The sequence below is a fragment of the Garra rufa genome, chromosome 23, assembly GCF_049309525.1.
Source record: "Garra rufa chromosome 23, GarRuf1.0, whole genome shotgun sequence".
NCBI classification, from domain to species: Eukaryota; Metazoa; Chordata; class Actinopteri; order Cypriniformes; family Cyprinidae; genus Garra; species Garra rufa.
Window position 1 is genome coordinate 5437977 of NC_133383.1, and position 24376 is coordinate 5462352.

The window sequence follows — 24376 nt, forward strand, 5'->3', positions numbered from 1 at the left end:
AAAATTCTAAGAAAATTCTTAGAAATGTGGGTGTTTCCTCTTAAAATTAAAGAAAAGGTTATGGTAAAGAAAGTAATTCAGAAAGCATCTTAACCCTTAAAAGAGGTCTTAAGGTCCAAAATTGTTAGGAGTACGGACAAGGACTTTTAAGAGGCTTAAGAGTTTCTTTAGCAGTGGAGAAAATTGACAAAACCTGAGGAGGGCAATGAAATATTTTGCACACAATGCATGACAGTGAGTTAATAAGATGTTACACATGAGATTGTGCAGGGATAATGTTTGTGACCGATTTTATTAGAGACATGCTAACATCTCTGACATAGTGCAGAAATGCCACAGTGCAAGAAATGGAAGTAATCACTACATTTATTACATTAACATATTTGGCAACTGGAAACAATTTAACTTTGCAGCTGAGATCACACACACAATTACAGCACTTTCAGAACCTTAAAGTTATGCTGTTCATTACCTATCAAATACATTAAATACAACATTAACAGCGTAGCAAAAAAAAAAAAAAAAATATATATATATATATATATATAAAATAATGTGGGCTTATACTAGACCCTAAACTTAAAAGTGCTTTTATTTCCTTCTTGGACAACCAACCAATCACAGTCTTCAAAAGGCTGTTGTCATAGCTAGCAACGGGGTCAACCCCGCCTCCACACTAAGATAAAAGTTTTTGTCTTTTCTTTGCTCAGAGTTGCTCTTAGATTGGTCCTAAATCTTTCCCAAGCTAATACTTCTACGTAGGAATTATTAAGTAATACATTTTTAATTAATAAATTAGGAGCTTTCTGAGAGGATTCTTTAAGAATACGGGCCCTGATAGGCTAAGAGCACAGTGCAAATTATGAATTGACCACTGACATATGTGACCCTGGACCATATGTGACCGTATTGAGATTTATAGATCACCTGAAAGCTGATAAATAAGATTTCCATTGATGTATGGTTTGTTAGTATAGGACAGTGTTTGGCTGAGATTCGACTATTTGAATATCTGGAATCTGAGGGTGTAAAAAAATTAAAATACTGAGAAAATTGACTTTAAAGTTGTCCAAATGAACTAATACTAAATATAACTAATCAAAAATTAAGTTTTGATATGTTTACGATAGGAAATTTACAAAATGTCTTAATGGAACGTGATCTTAATATCCTAATGATTTTTGGCATAAAGGAAAAATCAATCATTTTGACCCATACAATGCTACAAATATACTCGTGTTACTTACCACTGGTTTTGTGGTCCAGGGTCACATATTTCATAGCTATACCGGTTTGCATTCATGTACTCTGAGTACGTTTCGGGTCTCATTTGTATTGGTCTGTTTTGACAGTGGAGATATGAATGGTTTATTTGTGTCACCTGATTATTTTTCTTCTTTTATTTTTGCATGCTGCTCCATTCTCCTCAGTTGTGACTGTAAGTACGAAAACTAGCTGTTATTATGACTGTACACTAAACTGTAGTGCATGATCATTTACTATGAAGTGCCTGCAATTTGCATCAGTGGAAAATTAATCAATTCATGTTTTTGTTTATTAAAGTGCACATGTTGTCTTTGTTTAATAAATTATGTCATTGTATGCAATGAAATTCGTACTTCTAAGTGTGGCTTAAAGAAATAGTTGAGCCAAAAAGGAACATTTGCTGAAAATGTACTCACTCTCAGGCCTTCCAAGATGCACATGAGTTTGTTTCTTCGTCAGATTTGGAAAAATGTAATATTACATCACTTATCACTAATGGATCATCTGCAGTGAATGGGTGCCGTCAAAATGAGAGTCCAAACAGCTGATAATAACGTCACAATAATCCATAAGTAATCCAAACCACTCCAATCGATCAGTTAAAGTCTTGTGAAGTGAAAAGCTGTGTGTTTGAAGAAACAAGTCTATCATTTAGATGTTTTTTAAACTTCAAACCAATGCTTCTGGCTAAAATATGAGTCCATAATAATGCTTCCTTCAGTAAAAAAAAAGTCGTCTTATCTGAATCAGGAGAGAAATATGCACAGTTCATATGTCCAAAACAACTCTGTGGGCTCATAAGCAAATATGTGGGTGCATTTTAATGTGAGAGAACAACAGGAGATGGACTTTTTCACTGGAAAAAGCATTATTATGAATTATCAGAAGTCATGTTTTGAAGTTAAAACATCTTAATGATGGATTTGTTTCTTACAAACACTCAGCTTTTTTCTTCACAAGATGTTAATTGATAGACTGGAGTGGTGTGGATTATTTGTGGATTGTAGTGATGTTTTAATCAGCCATTTGGACTCTCATTCTGACGGCACCCATTCCCTGCAGAGGATCCATTGGTGAGCAAGTGATGTAATGCTTCATTTATCCAAATCTGATGAAAAAAACCAAACAAACTGATCTACATCTTGGATATTTTAAGGGTGAGTTAATTTTCAGCAGGTTTTCATTTTTGGCTGAACTATTGCTTCGAGTATCTAAAAATGTTTTGGGACCACTTTGTGTATTTAGTTCAGCACACCAATTGAACGCCAGTTTACCTAGAACTTGGAGTACAGCCTTTTTACTTCCTGTTTTCTAGGAACTCGTTCCCTCCCGCATTAAAGCCAGTTTAAAAACATGCGGTTTGGACCGCTCTGAAGTTGCTGGACCTCAGAAACACTTTAGAAAGACATTTGCATTGCATGTGCTGTTAAACCGCAGTTTAAAGTGATCTCATGCTGATGTTTGTGCTAACTTAATTTCATAAATGTAAACATCACTGTATCTTCTCCTCAGAATGAGTACATGAAAGATGACTTCATGATTAAAATTGAAACATGGCACAAACCTGACATGGGCTCTTTAGAGAATGTGAGTGAGATGTTTCTTTGTTATTTGATGTTTTGAATGCATCTGTAACCCCATCCTCAGCCTGATTTTTCGTCTTTGTTTATGCTCAATACCAGGTACATGATCTGGATCCCACCACGTGGAAGACAGTGGAGGTTGTGCATATTGATATAGCTGATCGGTCTCAGGTTGAACCTGGAGTAAGTTCACTTTACACTTACCAGTCTAGAAATGCTCTCATCTCATTTGCTTTTGTCTAGTAATAGCCACTTTGAATATAAAGCTCATAGTCCATCCCTGCTGGTCACCCTGAGGTCAGTTGGCACTCAAAAATGGGCCTCTGCTGCAAATGCATTAAGCTGTTTTTGCAATAGGTTTTGGTGTTGTCTAGTTGCATGTGATGTTTATCCTCAAGTCCCTTTTGGATAAAATCATCTGCTAAATGAGTCCATTGGAATTACTTTAGGCTCATTTAGTGTTCAACCATTGTGCCTTTGTTAATCGCTCATGCACAAATGCTTATCGGCTGATGCAGATAATCTCAAACTGGCAAAATCTGATTTATCCACTTAGTTTAATATTGAGTTTTATGTAATATTCCCTGCACAAAAAGATGCATTAAATTAATCAAAAGTGGCAGTAAAGACATTTATAATGTTACTAAAGATTTATATTTTAAATAAATGCTGTTCTTTTGGACTTTCTATTCATCATAGAATCCTGAAAAATAAAACATATCATGGGTTTCACTAAAATATGAGGCACCACAGCTGTTTTCAACATTGATAATATCAGAGATGTTTGTTGAGCAGCAAATCAGCATATTAGACTGATTTCTGAAGGATCATGTGACACTGAAGACTTGAGTAATTTCACCTTTGCATCACATGAATAAATGACATTTTACAATATATTCAAATAGAAAACAGTTATTTTAAATAGTAATAATATTTCACAACTTTACTGGTTTTACAAGTTTTATTTAGTCAAATGAATGCAGCCTTGCTAAGCAGAAGAATTCCGAGAAACATTAGAAATCTTGCTGACCCCAGACTTTTGAACAGTAGTGCATGGACACAATTTAGACATATTACCGTATCATAAAATCTCTTTGTTGCATACTGTTTGTTTGCTTGTAGCATATGTAAATAAATTACATTATTGACTAGGTAGGATAATTCCTCAGTATTAGCTTAAAAACATGCACTTTGAAAATCTTTTACTTTTTTATTTTATTTTAATCTCACCACAAATCTAGTGACTCTCTTGGTTGATCATTTATTTTATTTTATTATAAAGCTTTTTTTTTAACATTGATCATAATCAGAAATGTTTGTTGAGTAGCAAATCAGCATATTAGAATGATTTCTGCAGGATCATGTGACACTGAAGACTTGAGTAACTATGCTGAAAATTCAGCTTTGCATCACAGGAATAAATTACATTTTACAATATATTCAAATAGAAAACAGTTATTTTAAATGGTAATAATATTTCTAAATTTTACTGTTTTTATTAATTTTATTTTGTCAAATAAATGCAACTTTGGTGAGCAGAAGATAACATTAAACATTAAACATTTTGCTGACCCCAAACTTTTGAAAAGTAGTGCATGTACTTTAAGACAGTATGACTCAATTTAGACACATTACCATATTATAAAATCTCTTAATACCTTAAAGGTGCAGTGTGTAGATTTTTGTGGCATCTAGCGGCGAGGTTGTGAATTGCAACAGTCCACCGCTCACCCCTCCCTTTACAGAACTACGGAAGCCGATACAGGATTAAAATGTCGCCGTTTTTGACAGCAACGAATAGTGAGATTTCTTTTAAAACGTAATTTCGTAAACGTAAACTATGTTATTGTGAATATTATTGTTACTTGTTCATCATTGTGTCAGTGTTTTTTTTTGCAAGAACAACAGTGATGAAATGCGATCTGTAGAGCAGTTTGTCCGTTTAGGGCTACTGTAGAAACACAACGGCGACTTCCATGTGAGGGGACCCGCGGTGTATGTAGATATAAACTGCTAAATTCTAAATTAATAAAAACATAATGCTTCATTAAGTAAGCTCTTTATACACCCCTGAAAACATAGTTATGTATATTATATTGCACCTCTGTCTAGAGATCATCTTAAATATTACACGGTGCACCTTTAAAATGTCTTTATACCACAAACCCATTTGTTGCATACTGTTTGCTTGTCACATATGTAAATTAATTACATTTATTTATTAGGTAGGATAATTCCTCCTCCTGTAGCACAAAACTTGAGACAATATTAGCTTAAAAACATGCACTTTGACGATCTTTTTATTTTAATCTCACCACAAATCTAGTGACTCTCTTGGGTGGTCATTTAATTTTTTATTTTATAATAAAGCTGTTTTTAACATTGATAATAATTAAGCAGCAAATCAGCATATTAGAATTATTTCTGAAGGATTGTGTAACACTGAAGACTGCAGTAATGATGCTGAAAATTCAGCTTTGCATCACAGGAATAAATTTAATTTTAAAATAATTTTTTCAAATAGAAAATAGTTTTAAATGGTAATTTTATTTCATAATTTTATAGTTTTTTCTTTTTTTTCAGGCACCTGTCAAGTTTGAGATCTGGGGATTTTTGGTTTTTCATAAAGTGTTTTTTCAGACTAGTGGAAAGAAAATATCTAAACACTGTTAGGTGTTTCTTTTATAGCACTTTATCTATATATTATTTGTGTCAGTACATTTCAATTACACTACATATTTTTAAAGGCCGTTTTCTAAAAATTTGTTTTGTTTTTTTTCTCATACACTGAGCCATAAATCTCCACTTCAGTAGCACTTACACCAAACTTTACATTTTTATTCCTGTCTATATTCTGAAGGTTTTTACAGAGGGATGTGTTCATATGTAATTTGCTTGATTATATACAACATTTTATTCCCCCCAAAATTGTGAAAATATAGTGTTTTCTGTCTGTTTCAAGTATTTTCTGAATTATGGAGTAACAAATTACTTCTGTAAGGGACCCAAAAGTCCCTCTGGAAAAACTTTTAACTCTAATAAATTAAACAAGAATTTTGAAACTGATTTCATCCAGTGTTTAGATTTTTGCACTAGAAATGAGTGCAAATTAGTGCATATTTCATTCAAAAATGCCTTATTTGTACATTTAAACCTAACATTTTAGAAAACTTGTAATACAATTTTTTTTCTTGCATTTATCAATGTAATCAGTCAGCTGATATTATTTATTTATTTATTTTAATTTTATTTTTTTACCCCATTCACCTGCAGTGTCTATCCTTAATACCACAAACTCCGTTTGTTCAATACTGTTTGTTTGCTTGTATGTAAATTAATTATATTACTATTAGGTAGGATAATTCCTCCTTCTGTAGCATAAAAATTGAGGCATTAGCCTAAAAACATGCACTTTGATTAAAAAAAAAAACGGCTTTTTTAGCAAATGTTTCCAGTGTGCATTGATTTGGGACGTGCTAATCCTTATCCTGCATGCTATTTAGGCAGGCTAGTGTGTGACTTGTGATTCAGCCTTTAGCCGGTGTGTTACGTAAGACTGGATTAGGGTGACGTGACATTAGAGCGTGTGGACCATTGCCCTTCTAACCTGCATTACTCGAGGTTCACTAGTTTACAAAGAAGGCTTCTTCTTATCTTTAGTCTGTCTACTCCAGGAAGACCTGAATCTGCTGTAAGCACAAGAGTTTACTGCACAATCTTGTCTGTTTGAAGCTGTAGACGTCGCTGCTGGAAATTTAAGCCTCAGGATCAAACAAACTAGCTGCCGGTGCCATGTACTAGCAGACACGCACGTTGCGTCAAACATCAACTGCTTTGAATAAATCCAAATGCGTTTCCTTGTGACCTCATTCTGGCTCTGTGCCGAGCGCATAAATACAGCTGCGTCCGTTTGCCTGGAGTCCAGCGTCGTAGTGTGTTGGTTATCTGCTCCTCTTCATCTCTCGCTGACCCGCTCACTGTGGAGGGGCGCTCAAGTGAATGCTCTTCTCAGGCCCCAGCGCTTTTATGCTTCGTATCTTTAATTAGTTAAGTGGATCAGTCCTGGTTCAGGTTAATCCTTATTCCCATATGTTCACGGTACTCGGCGCAGAGGTTGGAGAGATTAAAAGGTAGCACACTTGTGCGCGATGGGGAAAACACGGAAATGATGGGAATTCCCAAACTGGAGGTGGTGGGAAGGTGTTTTTTAAGATAACATCCATTGTTTCAGACTTTTAAGACTTTAGTGGGGTTTTTTCCAAGAAGCACCTACTGAGAAATCAAGCAACTCATTATGATTTATAGTATATGAAATTTGCATTAAAAAAATCTACTGACCCCTGAACATTTGAATAGTAGTGCATGTACTCTGTGGCAAGACAGTATGACACTGTTTGGACATATTACCATATCATTAAATTTTCTTAATACTACAGCCCCTCTTTTTTTTTTGCAAATGTTTGTTTATGTGTAGTGTATGTAAATTAATTGCATTGATTATATTCATACAAACAAATCACAGTGTCACAAATTGGGAAATGTGTTATGATTTATAGTATATGAAACTTACATAAAAAAAATCTTATTGACCCCAAACTTGCTTTTGAAACTTAACTTGTATTTTAACTTATTTTTATTTAATTTATTTATTTTGTTTTAATCTCACCACAAATCTAGTGACTCTCTTGGGTGATATTTTATTTGTTTTTAGTTTAGTTTTTAGTTTTATTTCATCTCACCACAAATCTATTGGTGGTTCTGGATGATCTTTCTTTTTTGTTTAATTTGATTTTTATTTAGTTTTGTTTTATTTTAATCTCACCACAAATCTAGTGACTCTCTTGGGTGATATTTTTATTTTATTTTAATCACACCACAAATCTAGTGACTCTCTTAGGTGATCTTTTATTTTATTAAAATTTATTTTTAGTTTAGTTTTTAGTTTTGTTTTATTTTAATCTTACTACAAATCTAGTGACTCTCTTGGGTGATATTTTTATTTTATTTTAATCACACCACAAATCTAGTGACTCTCTTAGGTGATCTTTTATTTTGTTTGATTTGTATTTTATTTAGTTTTGTTTTATGTTTTTAGTTTATCTCACCACAAATCTAGTGAATCTTGTGTGATCTTTTATTATTTTTTCTTCATACATGCGCACACACACACACCAAAAACAAGCAAAAAAACAACAACAACTAATTAACATTTCACATGCTTATTTTTATATATGTATATATTTTTTGAAGAGATCTAATATGCTCCCAAAGACTGAATGTATTTAATAAAAAATATAGTAAAAACACATTTTAAATAGGGATGCACCGAAATGAAAATTCTTGGCCCGAAACCGAAAACTGAAAAAGAGGAAACCAAGGCCGAAAACCGAAACACCGAAAGAATTATGCCAATTATTAGTATCATTGCATTTATGGCTATGACTGTGTACTAATCTTACTAATATCAAGGCATTGCAGTTGCATAAATTAATATTAAAGTTTCAAAGGATAAATCAATTATATTAATTTAAACAATTATTATTAATCAAGTATTATATTACTTAACATATACATATATTTTACTGCCTTTGTTTAAATTGTTTAATTGTTTACATTTTTATAACACATTATCTTGTGGATCCATCAGTTCACATTTACAACTCTACGTGTTTCTCTTCCAGCAGGAGGCGCTTTCAGAATGGCTCACAAAGCAGCTCAGCAAATGACTTTGAAACGTGCCGCGCTCATATTTATTCAATGGATAGCCTTTTGAAGTTTCATCGCAATTCTTGTCTTTCAATCCCCACATTTAAGACCACCTGAAATCATAATTAAGACTTTCTTAACCCCTAATAACACTGCAGTCATCAATAAAAATTAAGAGCTTTTTCAAGAACCGGCTTTCATAAACAAACCTTACACAAAATACGTTTCTTTTTATTTTTTTTCCCACCATATTCGGGGCACAAGAAAAATATTAGGGGACTAAATTAATGTCAGTATATGAAGTATAATCGTCTCTCATTGTCTCTGAGAGAATGCATGTCAGATGCTGAAAGCACTGTCAGTTTTTACTTTCACTTTACCATATTGCACAGTTTTCCAGTTGCTTGTGTGCTATCCATTGGCTCACCTCCATGGTTTAAAACATAAATATTTATAAAAATACAGTATATAAAAAAGACATCTTTAAAATATTGCGACGTAACACCAACATTAATCCATTGTTTTTCACTCACTGAAAGTCTGTGCGCAATGCGCCGATCTCTGCTCTCATCACTACCCGCACGACTGCAGACAACACCCCCTCTTGAAATTTCGGCATAACATGTTTTGCAAATCGCTATCCGTGGGTCTTTCTCATATATACTGAAATACGTCCACACCGCAGACGTGTTGCTTCAGACAAGCACGTGCAGACCGCGGTTTCTGTTTGCGACAATGTACTGCCGTGTTGTTTCGGTGATAAAACCGAAAATGCACTTTTGGGCCATTTTCGGCCGAAAATTTTCGGTGGCCGAATATTCGGTGCATCCCTAATTTTAAAATATTAAAATTTTAAATAACTGTTTTCTATTTGAATGTTTTGAAAAATATATATTTCTGTGATGTCAAAACTGAATTGTGTATGGTTATTTTGTCAGATGTAAATAGTTGAAATTAAGCAACTTTTTAGGCAGGCTTTAGCTACTTTCCATTGAAAGTAGTTGACAACAGTGATAACATGGTTATTAACAAAATTAGTTATGGGTAATAAATGAAACAAAATGTGGAGTAATATTAACCATAAAAGAAAATATAACTAACCCAAATTGTCATTCTCAGGATTATAAACCAGACGAGGACCCAGCAGTCTTTCACTCAGAGAAAACAGGCCGGGGCCCTTTAGGACCAGACTGGAAGGTCAGTAGCTCTAATAAATTAATTACATTTTGAGACATTTTTGTTCCTGATCAAATCAGTTTTATATAAAGACCACGTGTGATTTCTCCCTGAACAGAAAGAGCTCTTGGCCAAGCCAGACACCCCTCGTATGTGTGCGTACAAACTAGTCACCGTCAAGTTCAAGTGGTGGGGCCTCCAAACCAAAATAGAAAACTTCATCCACAAGGTAAGAAACGATACCCATTCGAACTAGTAATTCATCGCTTATTCACTCATGTTTTTTCAAACACGTATAGGGCACAAAAAGAGATGTTTATAGGGTGTCTGTGGGTCCTTAAAAAGTCTTCAAATGTCTTAAAGATTTGATGGGTCTTAAATATTTTTGGTCACATTACCGCAAAAATATCTTATGTCTCATGGACCTAATGACTGTTTACAATCATTGGACAGACCAAAGATTTTTTTTTCTCCCCCCTGCAGTAGTTGCTGCGTCATCAGACAAAATCGCAGTAGCAGAATACAGGTCAAACTACCTTTTTTTTCTGTATATAATGTTCTCAATAATTATAATAATCATAGGTCGAGCTACAGTTAGCTGACCACCAGCCTTCGAGCTAGTTTAAAATGTTTTTTTTTTTTTTTTACTTTTCCGAGCAGACAAACAGACTCAAATCTATGATGATAAAAAAAATAACCAGCAAAGCATGATTCTTCTTTTAATACATTCGAAGTGAACAGTGATTGATAATGGATAGTCTATTTCTGGTATCAAAATCGTGCTGCCTGTCTCTTCAAATGAGCGTAAGAGCACACAAAGATATACTGTAAAGAAACACACCGAGGTTAAAATTCTAAAATAAAGGGAAAAAATGTGTAGTTCATTTATATCATGATGTAGCTAAGTAACATACCAAGGGAGCTATTTTGCTGAATATTCTCACGATTGCAAATGTTACACTGATTTTAGTTCGATAAACAAATAGTTAGTCAAGTAGCTAACTTACTTACATTTCAGACACAGTATTTACTGTTTTGTTCTGTTTCACCAATCAAAATGGTTCCAAACAATGATCACAGCAGAAGTATTGCATTCTCCAAGCAACACTCTGCTGTGTTTTGCTACTAAATGATTCAACGTTTTGAACGAGTCGGTGGAAATGACTAAATGACTCACTCATTAGGTGACTTACCGCCACCTACTGGTAGTTTAGTATGTTTAGAAGTAGGGGTGCTCCGATCAGGATTTTTGAGGCCGATCGCAGGAAGCAGTATCTGCCGTTCCGTACACCGATACCAATCTTTTTAAAGCCTTCTTTTTATGTACTCTAATCAGGATTTTTAGGTATTTAATCAGTTTTTTAATTAGGGTGGAGCGGAGCATTTTTTAGCATTATTCTTTGGCCATTTTTAAGACCCCCTTCTTGAATCAGGCATGTGCTTTTTAACGTACGAATAAATGCAGCCTTGCTGAGCAAAGCATTTTTTGTATTTGTTACTTTTTTATTTTATTTTACAGAACAACAGTAAAATTACAATACTAACATAACATTTTTGAATTTTGACTTTCATTTTGGCGGAAACCCGCAAGACCTCGGTACTACTTTTTGCTGACAGCAGCAGATTTATGAATGATTGTCATCACGCAGAATTTCCTGGCGCTTTGGACTTTGAACCCTGGCTAAGGAGCTTGTGCAGCACTGTCAGAATAAATACAATTTGTGCGTGTATTAGAAAACATAACGTTCTGTAGTTTATTTACTAATGGTTAAAGGCCATTTCGTTTTTTCAGTCATCATACAGCAACCAGCAACAATCACCTCTTTCTCTTCTCATGCAAGACATGTGATGCGATACTAAACAGTCTTCTGCTGTCGGTGCTTGTAATAATTTTTGCATCTTTCTCGGACAGTTTTAAATGCTTCCACACTGCCGACATGTTTGCTGCATTAGTGCGTGCTTCTATTTGATCACGTCATTGTTCTGTATAATTTATTCAGCCTTTTCGCTTATTCGACTGAACACCGAAATAGCTTTTTTTTTTTTCTATTTTCAGCCAAATAATTCGGTTGCCGAACATTCGGTGCATCCCTAGTGCATGCATTTCAAAAGCTTAAAAAATAGGCCTTTATAAAGGTAAATAAAATTGCAGATGTAAGTATGTAAAAGCTGATAGAACACTAAAAATATTGCTTCAGAATAAATTATGTACACCACCAAAAATCTTGGTGATGTGGTACTTCTATGGGGACATTTTGTGTGGAATATTGCCTACTGATATGAAAAGTTCACTGTATATCGTAGTAATAAATATAATTTATGACTGATGATTTTTTTTTTTTTTTTTATAACATTAAACACTTTAAATATTACATATGTATGTAATATAATGTGTATTTCCATTACAGGTTTAGGTCTTAAATTTCATATAAGGTGGTATTAAATAGGTCTTAAATTTTACTTGTTCATATCTGTCGAAACCCTGTTTTTAGTGCCCTTTCCGCCCGTGTGTGCCGTCATGCAACAGAAATTACAAAACTCCATAAAGTGGTCCAAACAACATGCATATTACATTACATTACAATATATTACATGTACAATCTCAAGTTGTGTTGTGCCAGATATGTTAGTGATCTAAAACACAAGTGACAAGGGACACCTCTCAAATTTAAATGAGATTTGAGATGTTTATTTTTCCTGTCTCAGTAACAATGTTTTTCATCTGCGTTTGCAGCAAGAGAAGAGAATCTTCACCAACTTCCACCGTCAGCTCTTCTGTTGGATTGACAACTGGGTGGAGCTCACCATGGAGGACATCCGCAGGATGGAGGAGGAGACGCAGCGAGAGCTGGAGGAGGTGAGAATGACATTTGAACAGAATTATGGTCTGAAGCATGTATTTTTTCCTCAATTGCATTTGTTCCCACCCATCCTTGGCAGACCTCCTAATTCCCAGCAGTCCAGATCATTAAACGCTGTTCTTTCCACTGTTTTTTTTTCTTCTTCTGGTTTTGGTCCATTCATGAATGGTTTTTAAAGGTCAAAGGTGTCATTTCTGCGCCTTTAGTATCAGAAAATGGAATTGCTATAATTCTTTTAAATGATTAGGATGATTTAAATGTCCCAGACCTCTCAAACCTGTTTAAAATTGCTTCTAAATAAAATTATAGCTAATTTTGGGAATAACGACTTGCCGCAAATAACTGCATTAGGTTCAGTGAATGAATGGTTATTTGTTATTATCGTTTCAACTGACTCAGCAAGTGAGTTTTCTAGATGATTCAGACTCATTTTACTTCAATATTTGATTCATTTTTAGTTTCCGACAGTGTTGTTTTAGTGTCATTTGAAATACAGTTATAGTTTTTAAATGTTAATTCTAATTAAAAATTTTATAAATATAAATATATATATATATATATATATATATTACACACACACACATACATACGTGTGTATGTATAATTTTTGTTTTACAAAATTTTTTTTATATATATATATATATTAATTTTTAAATATTTTCTTATCTCATGTTTTCACTTTAAGATTTTAGTAAGGCTGTTGGTCAATTTTGAAATTGAGATTTATACATTTATACATCGTTCTGGTGAAATAAGCTTTCCGTCATTGTATGGTTTGTTAGGATAGGACGATATTTTGCCGAGTTACAACTATTTGAAAATCAGAATATTGAGAATCATATTTTAAAAATAAAATATTTTTTAAATGCTCAAATATTTTCTTATTCAATTTTTATAATTTCTGTTTTCACTTTAATTTGTTTTAAGATTTTAGTAATTTTTTTGTTAGACATTTTAAGTTTATTTTTTCATGTCTACATAGTTTTTATTAATTACATTTAAATAATGTTACATTTACATACAAATACATTTTTTATTCAATTTCATCGTGATATACTATTATAGTTTTTGGTGATATTTGAATTAAAATAGATTTTAAATGTTTAAATATAGTATTTATAAGATGTTAGTAATTTTGTGCAAGTCAATGTATTTTTAAAAAGTGTTATTACAATTTTTCATTACTTTTAATTTGATTAATAATTTAATATTTTGGTATTTTAAATTAATATTTATATATACTTTTATTTCAGTATTTTTTTTTTCAAATAATATTTTGTTTTTGGATAATCCAAAGATTCAGACTCACTTTACTTAAATTTTTGATTCAATTTCAATTCCCAACAGTGTTTTAGTTTAATTGTTTTCACTTTAATTGTCATTTAATTATTTATATTTTCTTTAATACTGTTATTTTTTCATAACTTTTAATTATATATATATATTTAAAAGTAATAAAATTTACATATTTTTATACTTTTTCATTTTAATTTTTATTAAGATTTTAGTAATTGTGTAAGTAATTTCTATTAGTTTTATTTTCTTTAATATTATTAATTAAAAAAATAGTAATATTAGAGAAAATAAAACAAAGTTTCATTACTTTCAATTAAATGATTGATTTTTATATATATTTATATATATTTATATAATTAATTAAAAGTAATGAAAATTACATATTAAAAAAATAATTTACTTACACAATTACTAAAATTGTAATAAAAATTAAAGTGAAAACAGAAATTATATAAAATATGTTTAAACATTTCAAATATATTTTAATATAGTGTGTGTGTGTGTGTGTGTGTGTGTGTGTGTGTGTGTGTGTGTGTGTGTGTGTGTGGATGGATGGATGGATAGACTTTTGTTTCAGTATTTTATTTCACTGTTTCATTTTTTTTTTTTGGTATAGGTTTAGTTAAGTCAACTACAATAATTCTGGATTTAGATAACAAGTGAGTTGTCCAAATGATTCAGACAAACATTTTTTGCACGCTTCATTTAAAAGGAAATGAGTCCAAATGGCTATTTAAATATAACAATGCTAATTGAATGCAGTTGCTATTGTGTGTAACTAAGCACAATTCAATACACAGTTGTCTGTCTTTTGTCATTAAATTCAGACAGCTAAATTATAAAATTGCAGTGGGTCAGTGCACTATTGAGAAATGCTGAGCTGGAGTATATTCATAATACACATGTCCAATCTGTACATCATCAGCCTACAGTGCACATCTGGACAGCTTTTACAGCGTAATGTGGGCGTTTATATGTGGAATAAAACGTTAGTACCTGTGATATTAGCACCAGGGGTCATTATTCGACTGTAGACGTAAAATAGTAGTCGCTGAATGTAATCCGGCTCCTGGACGTTATTGAAGGGGTTACAGATTTGAGCTATATTGGGTTTTTTCCCCGCTGGTCACCGTTGGCAGCGTGCTCGTATTCTCTATTTTCAGTTGTGTGTTTTTGTTGAATGCGTCCCAGCTCAAGTGTATAGTATTTGGCCCAGATTCTTTCCTCTACCCAGTAAATATGACGATCCAACGGCACGCAGTCTCTCCAAACTCTGACACGCTCTGTGATCGCTTTCAGCATGCAGCCAAGGAAAACCACAAACTCCTCACTGCCTGGGAAATATCGATCAATGCATTCTCATCCAAATCCCGAAGGCGTAGTCGCTTATTAGTTTTATTCTTAAGCGACGCTTGGCCAAGACCAATAAAGTGATTCCTTAACCGTCAACCCGTCGGTCACGTTACGAGTTATATCTTTCTCTTAACCAGTTCGTCTGTAATTGCCTTCGGATATAAAGGTTGGCGTTAATAAAACAAGCAGTATGTGTAGTAAAACTTTATATTAAACAAACAGCTTTTTACACTGCAACTATCGGGCTGCCAAGCAGAAAAGTATGTATTTGGACTAATATTTGACGAATTAAGTTTACTTTGGCCTTGCCATGCTTTACAGAAACCTTCCAGGGTGTATTTTTTCAAAACCTCTTTTATGGAAATGATGGTGAATATGTTTCCAGTGAGGATTATGTCAACGTTAACCCATTCAGTGCCTCTCTGCTAAAAAAGTCAACTGTTCAATGCATGAGTCTCAAGAAAATAGCCTATTTTTTTTGGACCAAAAATATATATCTCAAAATGCAAACACATGGCTTTTCAGAATAATGAATTGCTTGTAATGCGAAGAAATAATCTGATTCTCTTTTTTTTATATTTAAAATAATGTGTGTGTGTGTGTGTGTGTGTGTGTGTGTGTGTGTGTGTGTGTGTGTGTGTGTGTGTGTGTGTGTATATATATGCCACGCCACATTGAAGCAGTCATTTCTGCAAAAGGATTCCTCACCAAGTATTCAGTGCATAACTGAACATAATTATTTGAAGGTTGACTTTTTTTTTGTATTAAAAACACTTTTCTTTTATTGGTCGGATGAAATATGCTAATTTTTTGATATAGGAATTTTGGGTTTTCATGAGCTGTATGCCAAAATCATCAATATTAAAACAATAAAAGGCTAGAACTACTTTCAAATGTGTGTAATGAATCTAAAATGTATGAAAGTCTAATGTTTATCAGTATATTATAGAAAATAATGAACTTTATCACAATATGCAAATTTTTTGAAAAGGATATATATATATATATATATATTTTATTCAAATTTTAACATTTTAGTAGGGTACAATTGAGTCTCAAGGTTGTACTAAAATTAAGTTTTTAAATTAATTTGTAATTTTGTATATTTTATTAAGTATGTTAAGAAATATAATGAAATAAGTTATTGCTTCATTACATAAAATGAAAAACAAAAAATAATACAAAAATAATAAATTATAAAAGATGAATACTAAAGTAAAATTTTTCTTTTTTTGCATTACAGTTGTGATTTACAAACATTTTTTTTGTAAATGATTTATTATGAAAATGTCTTTCTCATATCCCAGCTTTTTATATATTAATTAAATGACCTAATTACTTTTTTAGTATATTAAATATAATATTTTAATATTTTATAATTATTATTTTATATTGCATAATAATAAAATAAATACTTAAATATTTACAATATTGTTTGTTCATTTTTTTGCATTGCAGTAATAAAGTTTTTTTTTTTATTATAAAAAAATGTAAAAATTAACTGTTTCATTGTTAGGAAAATGTCTTTCTCGAAACTTGGCGTTATCTATGATTGAGTTGTATTTTATTTATTTATTTGTTGCTTGCTTTAGCATTATTGTGATCATTTTATGATTATTTTAATTTCTTTTTATGTAAAGAACTTTGAATTACCATTGTGTATAAAATGCTTTATAAATCTTGCCTTGCCTTGCCTAGGTACGTTGAATCCTATTTATAAAAAAAAAAAAAAAAAAACTTGGCTATGTCTACCTGAGATTCACTCAAAAATGCTTTTCATGTTGTGTTATTGCCTATTTTGATGTTTCATAACGTGTTCCTTCCAGCTGGACGTCAGCAAGTGGTAAGATTGCACCTAACGGCATGTTTTGTTTCTAGATGCGTCAAAAGGGATCCGTACGAGGCACGACGGCAGCCGAAGAGTAGCCCCATCCTTTTTAATAACGCGAGGCAGGTGGAGAGACTCCGTAAGTGGTGCGGCAGGAGATGCGGCCGCTCCGTCGCGCATTCTTTCTCACGTTCCTTTCATCCGCCGCCGCCCACTAACCCATCACTTCACTGCCTCCATTTCAGCTAACCACAACTAACCTTTCTTCTGGTGTTCTCCTCTCAGCTGACGGGTGGACGAATGTAACCCGAGTTAAAGTGTTAGTCATTTCAGACAAACTCTTGGCTGAACCGCCCAATAGCGTTCGCTCAGGCCAGAGGAAAATAGTGCCTCAACGGCGCAAATTGAAAGCAGGTGTTTGCAGCTCCTTGAAAAAGCCTCATCTGCAAGTTCTAATGGTTTTAGACTCCAGTTGAAAGGTAAAAGAGGGTTTTTTTTAAAGCGTTCTTGATGTTTAAAGCAAGTGTGGTGGCCAATGCCTGTAGCTTCCAAAAGCTGCGTTCTTCTGTCGACTTGTTGATCTTCTCTCTAAATAGAGGCAGGTTGCGATGTTTACAGGAGCAGCTGCAATGGCTGTCTTTTTCTTTTCCAGTATTCTCATTCTAAAGGGTTAGTGCATAGAAAAATAAATTGCCATCATGTCGTTCCAAACCTGTATGACTGACTTTCTTTCACAAAGGTGTTTTTGATAAATCTCCACATTTGTTTTACATACAATTCTAGCATACAATGGGCACAAACTATCAAGATTTGTTTTTTTTTAATCAAAATACCAAAAAGAAAATGTAAAAAAAAACAAACTTTTTTTTAAAGGTAGTTTAATGTCCATTAAAAATATTTTATTTTAGTTTATTTGTATTTGTTTTTTGTTTGTTTTTGCATTGCACTTATGTTTTGTTCTTATGAAAATGTCAAGATGCGAAAATTGGGTTAAAAAAAACCTCTTAAAACTTTCTCAAAGGTAGTTTGATTCCCATTAAAAATGAATAAATAAAACCAGATAATATTAAAAAAAAAAAAAGCCAAAAATTTTAAATCTTTATTTTTTTTAAAGGTAGTTTATTTTCAAATGTTTATTTACTTTTGTATTGTATTTTATTTGCTTTTTGTTGCATTGTATTGCAGTTGTGAAACTTGGTTATAATGTTTTATGAAAATGTCTAATTGTTAAAAAATAAAAATTGGGCTAAAAACTCTTAACTTTCTTAAAGGTAGTTTGATTCCCTTTAAAAAAAATCAAACACAAAAAATAAAAACATTTTAAGTTTCCAATATGCTAAATATACAAATAATACAAATATATATATTTTTTTAACGTTTTTACATTTTCTTAACTTTTTTTAAAGGTAGTTTGATATTTTTAAATATTTTGATTTAGTTTGAATATTTTTATGTTGCATTGCAGTTGTGAAACTTGGTTGTAACGTTTTATGAAAATCGCAAAATGCAAAAAAAAAAATATATATATATAGGCTTAAAAAATCTTACATCTTCTTAAACTTTTCTTAAGGGTAGTTTGATTCCCGTTAAAACAATACAAAAAATAAATTATATTTTTCACATTTAAGTACACATGGTTAAACCAAATGTAATTAAGAGCTGTTTTTTATTATATTTAAATTTATATGCATATTCAAACATGTAAGTGCGAAGGAGATTTGAAAAATGGTAGAAGGAAATGTTTCAGACAGTACGTTTTTTTAATCGCATAAAAGGTATCGTTTGATGTTATATGACTTGTAATAGTGCATGAGTCGTATGGCCTACTATTATAGTGTTTTTTGCGAGTTTGACAGCCATTATATATTTTGAAATGAGCATCCTTAACGTTCTGCTGAACCTTTCTTTGGTGTTACAGAATAAAGAAACTCATGCAGGTTTGGAACAACAAAGGATGACAAGTGAAATATCTCTTTATTTTTGCATTGGTCATGTGGTTTTGGTTTTTCAGAGTTGCTCGAGTCTCGTGTTGATCTTGCAGCGTCTGTAAGGCAGTTATGAAGTTCACTTTATAGACTTTCTTCTCGAGAGAGAAATTCGGCGTCTGTTGAGAGTCAGAACGGAGCACAGCCGCTTCATATTTGTGTTACTCTCCCTCCCTTTGCGTTTGGCTCCGCCGTAAAACGATCTGGAAGAGATGAGACTCTCCTCGGTCGCTCTTTCCAAGCGTCTCTGCCCAATCTTGTTTTTTTTTCCCCTCCTTCATTTCTCATTTCTCCTCATCGGCCCATTGCTGCTTCTCTGCACTGTTCTTGGTTTCTAATCACCGCTTTTTGTGTTTGTTGATTTTTCCAGAGTGTGTTTGCACTCGGCGCATGTGAGCGTGTGTTTCTGCTCTCTTTGACTTGAGTGAGTGTGCGTTTGTGCACGTGCGAGTGTGAAAAAAAAAAAAAAAAAATGCCTACAGGGTCTTGAATTCACACGGTGTCCTAACCAGGCACGATGAAAACTTGCCACAAAATCCTGCACATCAGAACTAATTAGTGATGTTTACTAAGGCATTTTTACTGCTAGTCATACCTCGTGTTATTGATTCAAACAAACCCGTATCCTAAGTATTAAAGTTTTGCATTTAATTTGCCCAACATAGTTTGTGCTACGGATTCCTCAAATCATGCATCTCTTGTTTCCAAGTAATCAGACTTATTTTTGTCTTGTAGATGAAAAACAAGTGAAATATCTGACAAACTATCTAGAAATGTAAGGGTGAACTTCTGAGTCAGTAAGAAACCACTTGAAAAAGCTGGAAATGTGTCAAAAATTGTAATACCCTTACAGAACTGGGTAGATTACTTACAATTTGTAATCCAAAACTGATTCCAAATTCCATGACAAAAATTGTAGTTAGTAACGTAATGCATTACATTACACATTTTAGGTAATATAATCGGGACTACTTTTAGATTACGTTTGACCTAACTTGTTTATCTCTTTGATTTAAAAAGGATAATATTGTACCACATTCACATAAGAATACAATGAGTATTAAAATATTTTTTATTTGTTGTTGTTAACAGCATGAAGTGCGAACAAAAATATATTGCTGGTGTTTGTGAAGGAACTGTGAAAATATAAAAGATGTTAATTAAATCATAAATGTTCAATTAAATTTTTTTTTATAATTAATCAATATTATAATTATTTTAAAATCTTGCTTCAGGCTAATATATAAGATGAACGGATCAGATGCCAAAAAAGTAAGTTAAAATGTAATTTAAGATAATTACAAGTACTTAATCTTTGGAATCTAATTACGTAATCCAGATTACATGGGATCAGTTACTACCCAGCTCTGTACCATTAGTAACCCAGTGTTACTTTAATATTATATACTATTTTATTAATTATTTTGAATTAGTTTCTATTTTTAGGAGAAAAAAAAATAATTTTCATTTTAAAGTTTTAGTAATTTTTATTTTTTTTAATTATTTTTATTAGTTTATTTTTTTAATATTATTTAGCTCAAATTTATTTTATTAATACTTACTACTTATTTGAAGTACTGTTAACTTAGTACATGCATATATACACATATAACCAGTCAAAAGTTTTTGGACAGTAAGATTTTTTTTTTTTTTTTCTTCTTAAAGAAGTCTCTTCTGCTTACCAAGCCTGCATTTATTTGATCCAAAGTACAGCAAAAAAAAAAAAAAAAGAAAAACCTGTAAAATTCTGAAATATTTTTACTATTTAAAATAAGTGTTATTTTTTAAATATATTTTATAATGTAATTTATTCCTGTGATTTTAAAGCTGAATTGTAGCATCATTACTACAGTAACATGATCCTTCAGAAATAATTCTAATATTCTGATTTGCATCAAAAACACTATGTCAAAAACACCTGAGTAAGTTTCTTTGACGAATAGAAAGTTAAAAAAAGAACAGCATTTATCTGAAACGGTAATCTTTTGTAACATTATAAATGTATTGAGCATCACTTTTGATCCATTTTAAATCTGTTTTTGATCCTTTTTTTTCCACACCCAAAAAAAAATTTGTATAATGTTGCAAAATAGTTGCATTTCAGATAAATGCTGGTCTTTGGATCTTTCTATTCATCAAAGAATCCTAAAAAAAATATTCAACTGTATATTGATAATAATAATAATATGCAAATCGGCATATTAGAGTACAGTTATTTTAAACAGTAAAGATATTTCACAGTATTACTATTTTTGCTGTACTTTGGATCAAATAAATGCAGGCTTGTTGAGCAGAAGAGACTTCTTTAAAAAAACATTTAAAAATCTTACTGTTCAAAAACTTGTCGCCAATATTTCCCATTTGTGTTTAAGTTTTAATCTAATATTTGCATTTTATTTCGGCTTTGTTTGTTTTTGTGTGTTAAGTTAATAGTAACACCACTGTAGATGCACAGTTTTCTTCAGAATATGACATTATAGTTAATATTATTCAGCGTGACCAGACCAATGCAACTAAAAATTGAAATTGAAACTGATTTGAAACCAACCAACCGACTAAATGCATCAACTTAAATTAGCATTGTACAAATCATCGCAATAGCCCACTTCATCGTTTCGCACCTGGTTAGGACAAAATGGTGGAATGATTCAAACATGCATTGAAAAAGCTGCACGAATAACCTTTTTTCCACGTTCCTAACATTCACCATTTTCTTCTCCCATTCTCGTAGCTTCGTAAAACTGGTCAGGTTCGAGGAACCAGCGCTGCTCACGAACAATGAGGCAAAACTTCAAGAATCCAACCACGACGACACTTGACGAACGACACCACCGCATCCAACCAAACCGGCCAGTGGCGGCGCCATCGTCCTCCACCACCACACTGCAGAATGACACAGTGATCAGTAGTACTGTACTCGCACACCTGCCGACAGGGTGGACACACTGTCACGCTCTACCTGTTTTACTTTTTTAGATTCAGCCAGGTTGATCCACTTTGTTAGAAACACCCGAGTATTGCTGTATGGTTGTTATTCAATCTCAGAAACAAAAACGACATAATTCTGGCAGGCATCGGACCAATTTTTGTTTTTTGTTCGGTTTTATGTTTGTAATGATTTTCCTGTCTGTGTCTAGTCTGTCCCCCGACGAAGCACTTCTTTTTGCTTCCTTTAAAATCATGTTTTTTAATTGGTAGCGTCAGCATAGTCCTGCCTACCATCTCGTCTTTTTTTTTCTTTTTCTTTTTTCTAGGTTAAATGTGTGATGCTACCGCACAGCATGCGCATTTGTGCAAAAACACACGTCCACCTCGCAAAACCTTTTCCATTTGCATGAGCTCAGGCATGATAGCGGCTGTTTTTAAGAGGGTCTTCATGTTCATGTTCTCAAGACACTTCGCGTGACGTAACCCCTCAGGACTCTTCAGGTTCTCCTCACCAAAATCTGGACTAATTACCAGAGCAAATCGTTGCTGCCGCCTCTGCTGCTTTTTCTTACTTTTAGAGTCGCTTTAGGACAGGCAAAGTGCTTTTATATCGCTAATCTACCTGTAATGCTTTCAGGGTTCCCACGGTCTTGGAAAATCCTGGAGATATCAGGGAAAAAAAATTGTGATTTCCAGGCCTGGAAGACATTTTCATTAGTAAATGATCGTAAAATTAGAATAAATGGTTTCTTAGTTTGACCTATGAAGAGGTGTAACTACTTTTCCAGGTGGATGAATCTCTAGTTACTGACATGCGAACAGTGACTCTATCCCAGTTCTGGTATCCTTGCGCGTATTATGCAAATGTTACTGGCGTCGTCATGACAACAGATTTAAATTCGGTGTCACTACACAGGCACAGTCAGTAAGAGATTCTAGTGCACAAGTCTCACAGTGTGTACTTGAATCTTTATTGACCAGCCCTGCATACTTGCATTATTAAATAGCTTTTTAACAATTTTTTTTTTTCATGAAATCATCATCAAGGATTAAATTTATATATTTATATTGAATATTGCAATCAGAATGTGTGGGAACCCTGAGCTCTGCACCTGAATGTGTGCGTAGCTGCCTCAAGAGACGCTTAGGACAAAGCGGAGAACTTTCTAAACGCATTTTAAAGAGCTTGATATTTGTATAGTTTCTCTATATCGTACCAGGTTGGAGTCGCAGGATGCACAGGTGTAATTCTACTTCCTGACGTCCTCGTCTCTGACCGTCCTGCACCAGCTCAGATCATCCAGCCTAGCAAAAAGACTCTCTGCTGTTTGCACTTGACCCGCAGGGCTGTTTTATTAGTAACAGGTTTTTAACATGTACGGTTCTCTGTCCTGACGGTTGGACGGATCAGATTTTTATCATATATTGTGGCCAGTGCATTAGTTTTATAATAGTCGGGCTTTCATGGACAGCTGACGGCACGCAAACCTAGTGCCTGATGTCTGCGTAGAAACGTGCGATCCTGTTGCATTGTGATTGTCTAGTTAGAATTGCACATTTACAACATGCTTCTTCTCAGTTTGCATGTTTTGTTTCTTAACGTCCCTTTCATTTCAAGGTCCACGAATGTTCACGCAATCATGCAAGCCATCAGGACACCTTTTTGGCAATCAAGAAGACGTTATCGCATACCTGCGCTCCTCTTCTGAGATCCAGATGGGACGTCAGGTTTTGATTTTTCATGTTTTCTAGATCGTAATTGAGCAATCAGTGCACTGACGTCTGTTCTGACATACTGTCTCGAGTCTCACGGATCGTGTGGTTTACTTTTGTACACGTACATGGCTTTTTTTAGGCTAGCAGGGACTGGGATGGGCAAGGGTTTCGGATTTAATGAATGAATCATATTGTAATCGAAGCATAACGGCGCACTTGGAGAATCTACTGTGTTTTTTGTTGTTGTTTTCTTGGGGAATTACACGATGCTGTTTTACTGTCTTTTTCTGATTGTTTGTTTGAAAATCAGGGGAAATATCAGTGAATGTACAATGGTGTGATTTATTCTGTTTTTTCCTTGCAGCTTTTGAATTGGTTATAAATTTTAACAGTTAACGGTATATCTAATAAATTTCGACACCAGTCACGTTTGGTCTGTTATTTTTGCATGGTTTAATGTTTTACCTTTAGATGCAAGTCATGGAAAACCTGGATGTATCAGGTAATTTGTGACCTTGGACCACAAAACCAGTAGCAATAGTCAAAATTATAAAAAAAAAAATTATGCCAAAAATCATTAGGATATTATTTAAAGATCATGTTCCATAAAGATATTTTGTGAATTTCCAACCGTAAATATATTAAAACTTAATTTTTGATTAGTAAGATGCACTTCAT

General features: G+C 33.1%; 1 protein-coding gene across 1 annotated transcript in view; it reads left to right on the forward strand.

Moving 5' to 3' along the window:
- The window catches only part of pitpnb (phosphatidylinositol transfer protein, beta), a 35001-nt gene extending 10876 nt beyond the window's left edge, over positions 1-24125 (forward strand). The window contains exons 5-12 of the mRNA XM_073829936.1: positions 1431-1438; positions 2779-2853; positions 2949-3032; positions 9675-9752; positions 9850-9960; positions 12466-12588; positions 17120-17208; positions 21786-24125. Coding sequence (XP_073686037.1) covers positions 1431-1438; positions 2779-2853; positions 2949-3032; positions 9675-9752; positions 9850-9960; positions 12466-12588; positions 17120-17167 — 527 coding nt within the window. The 3' untranslated portion in view covers positions 17168-17208; positions 21786-24125. The remainder of the gene's footprint in view (positions 1-1430; positions 1439-2778; positions 2854-2948; positions 3033-9674; positions 9753-9849; positions 9961-12465; positions 12589-17119; positions 17209-21785) is intronic.
- Positions 24126-24376: the final 251 nt, after the last annotated feature.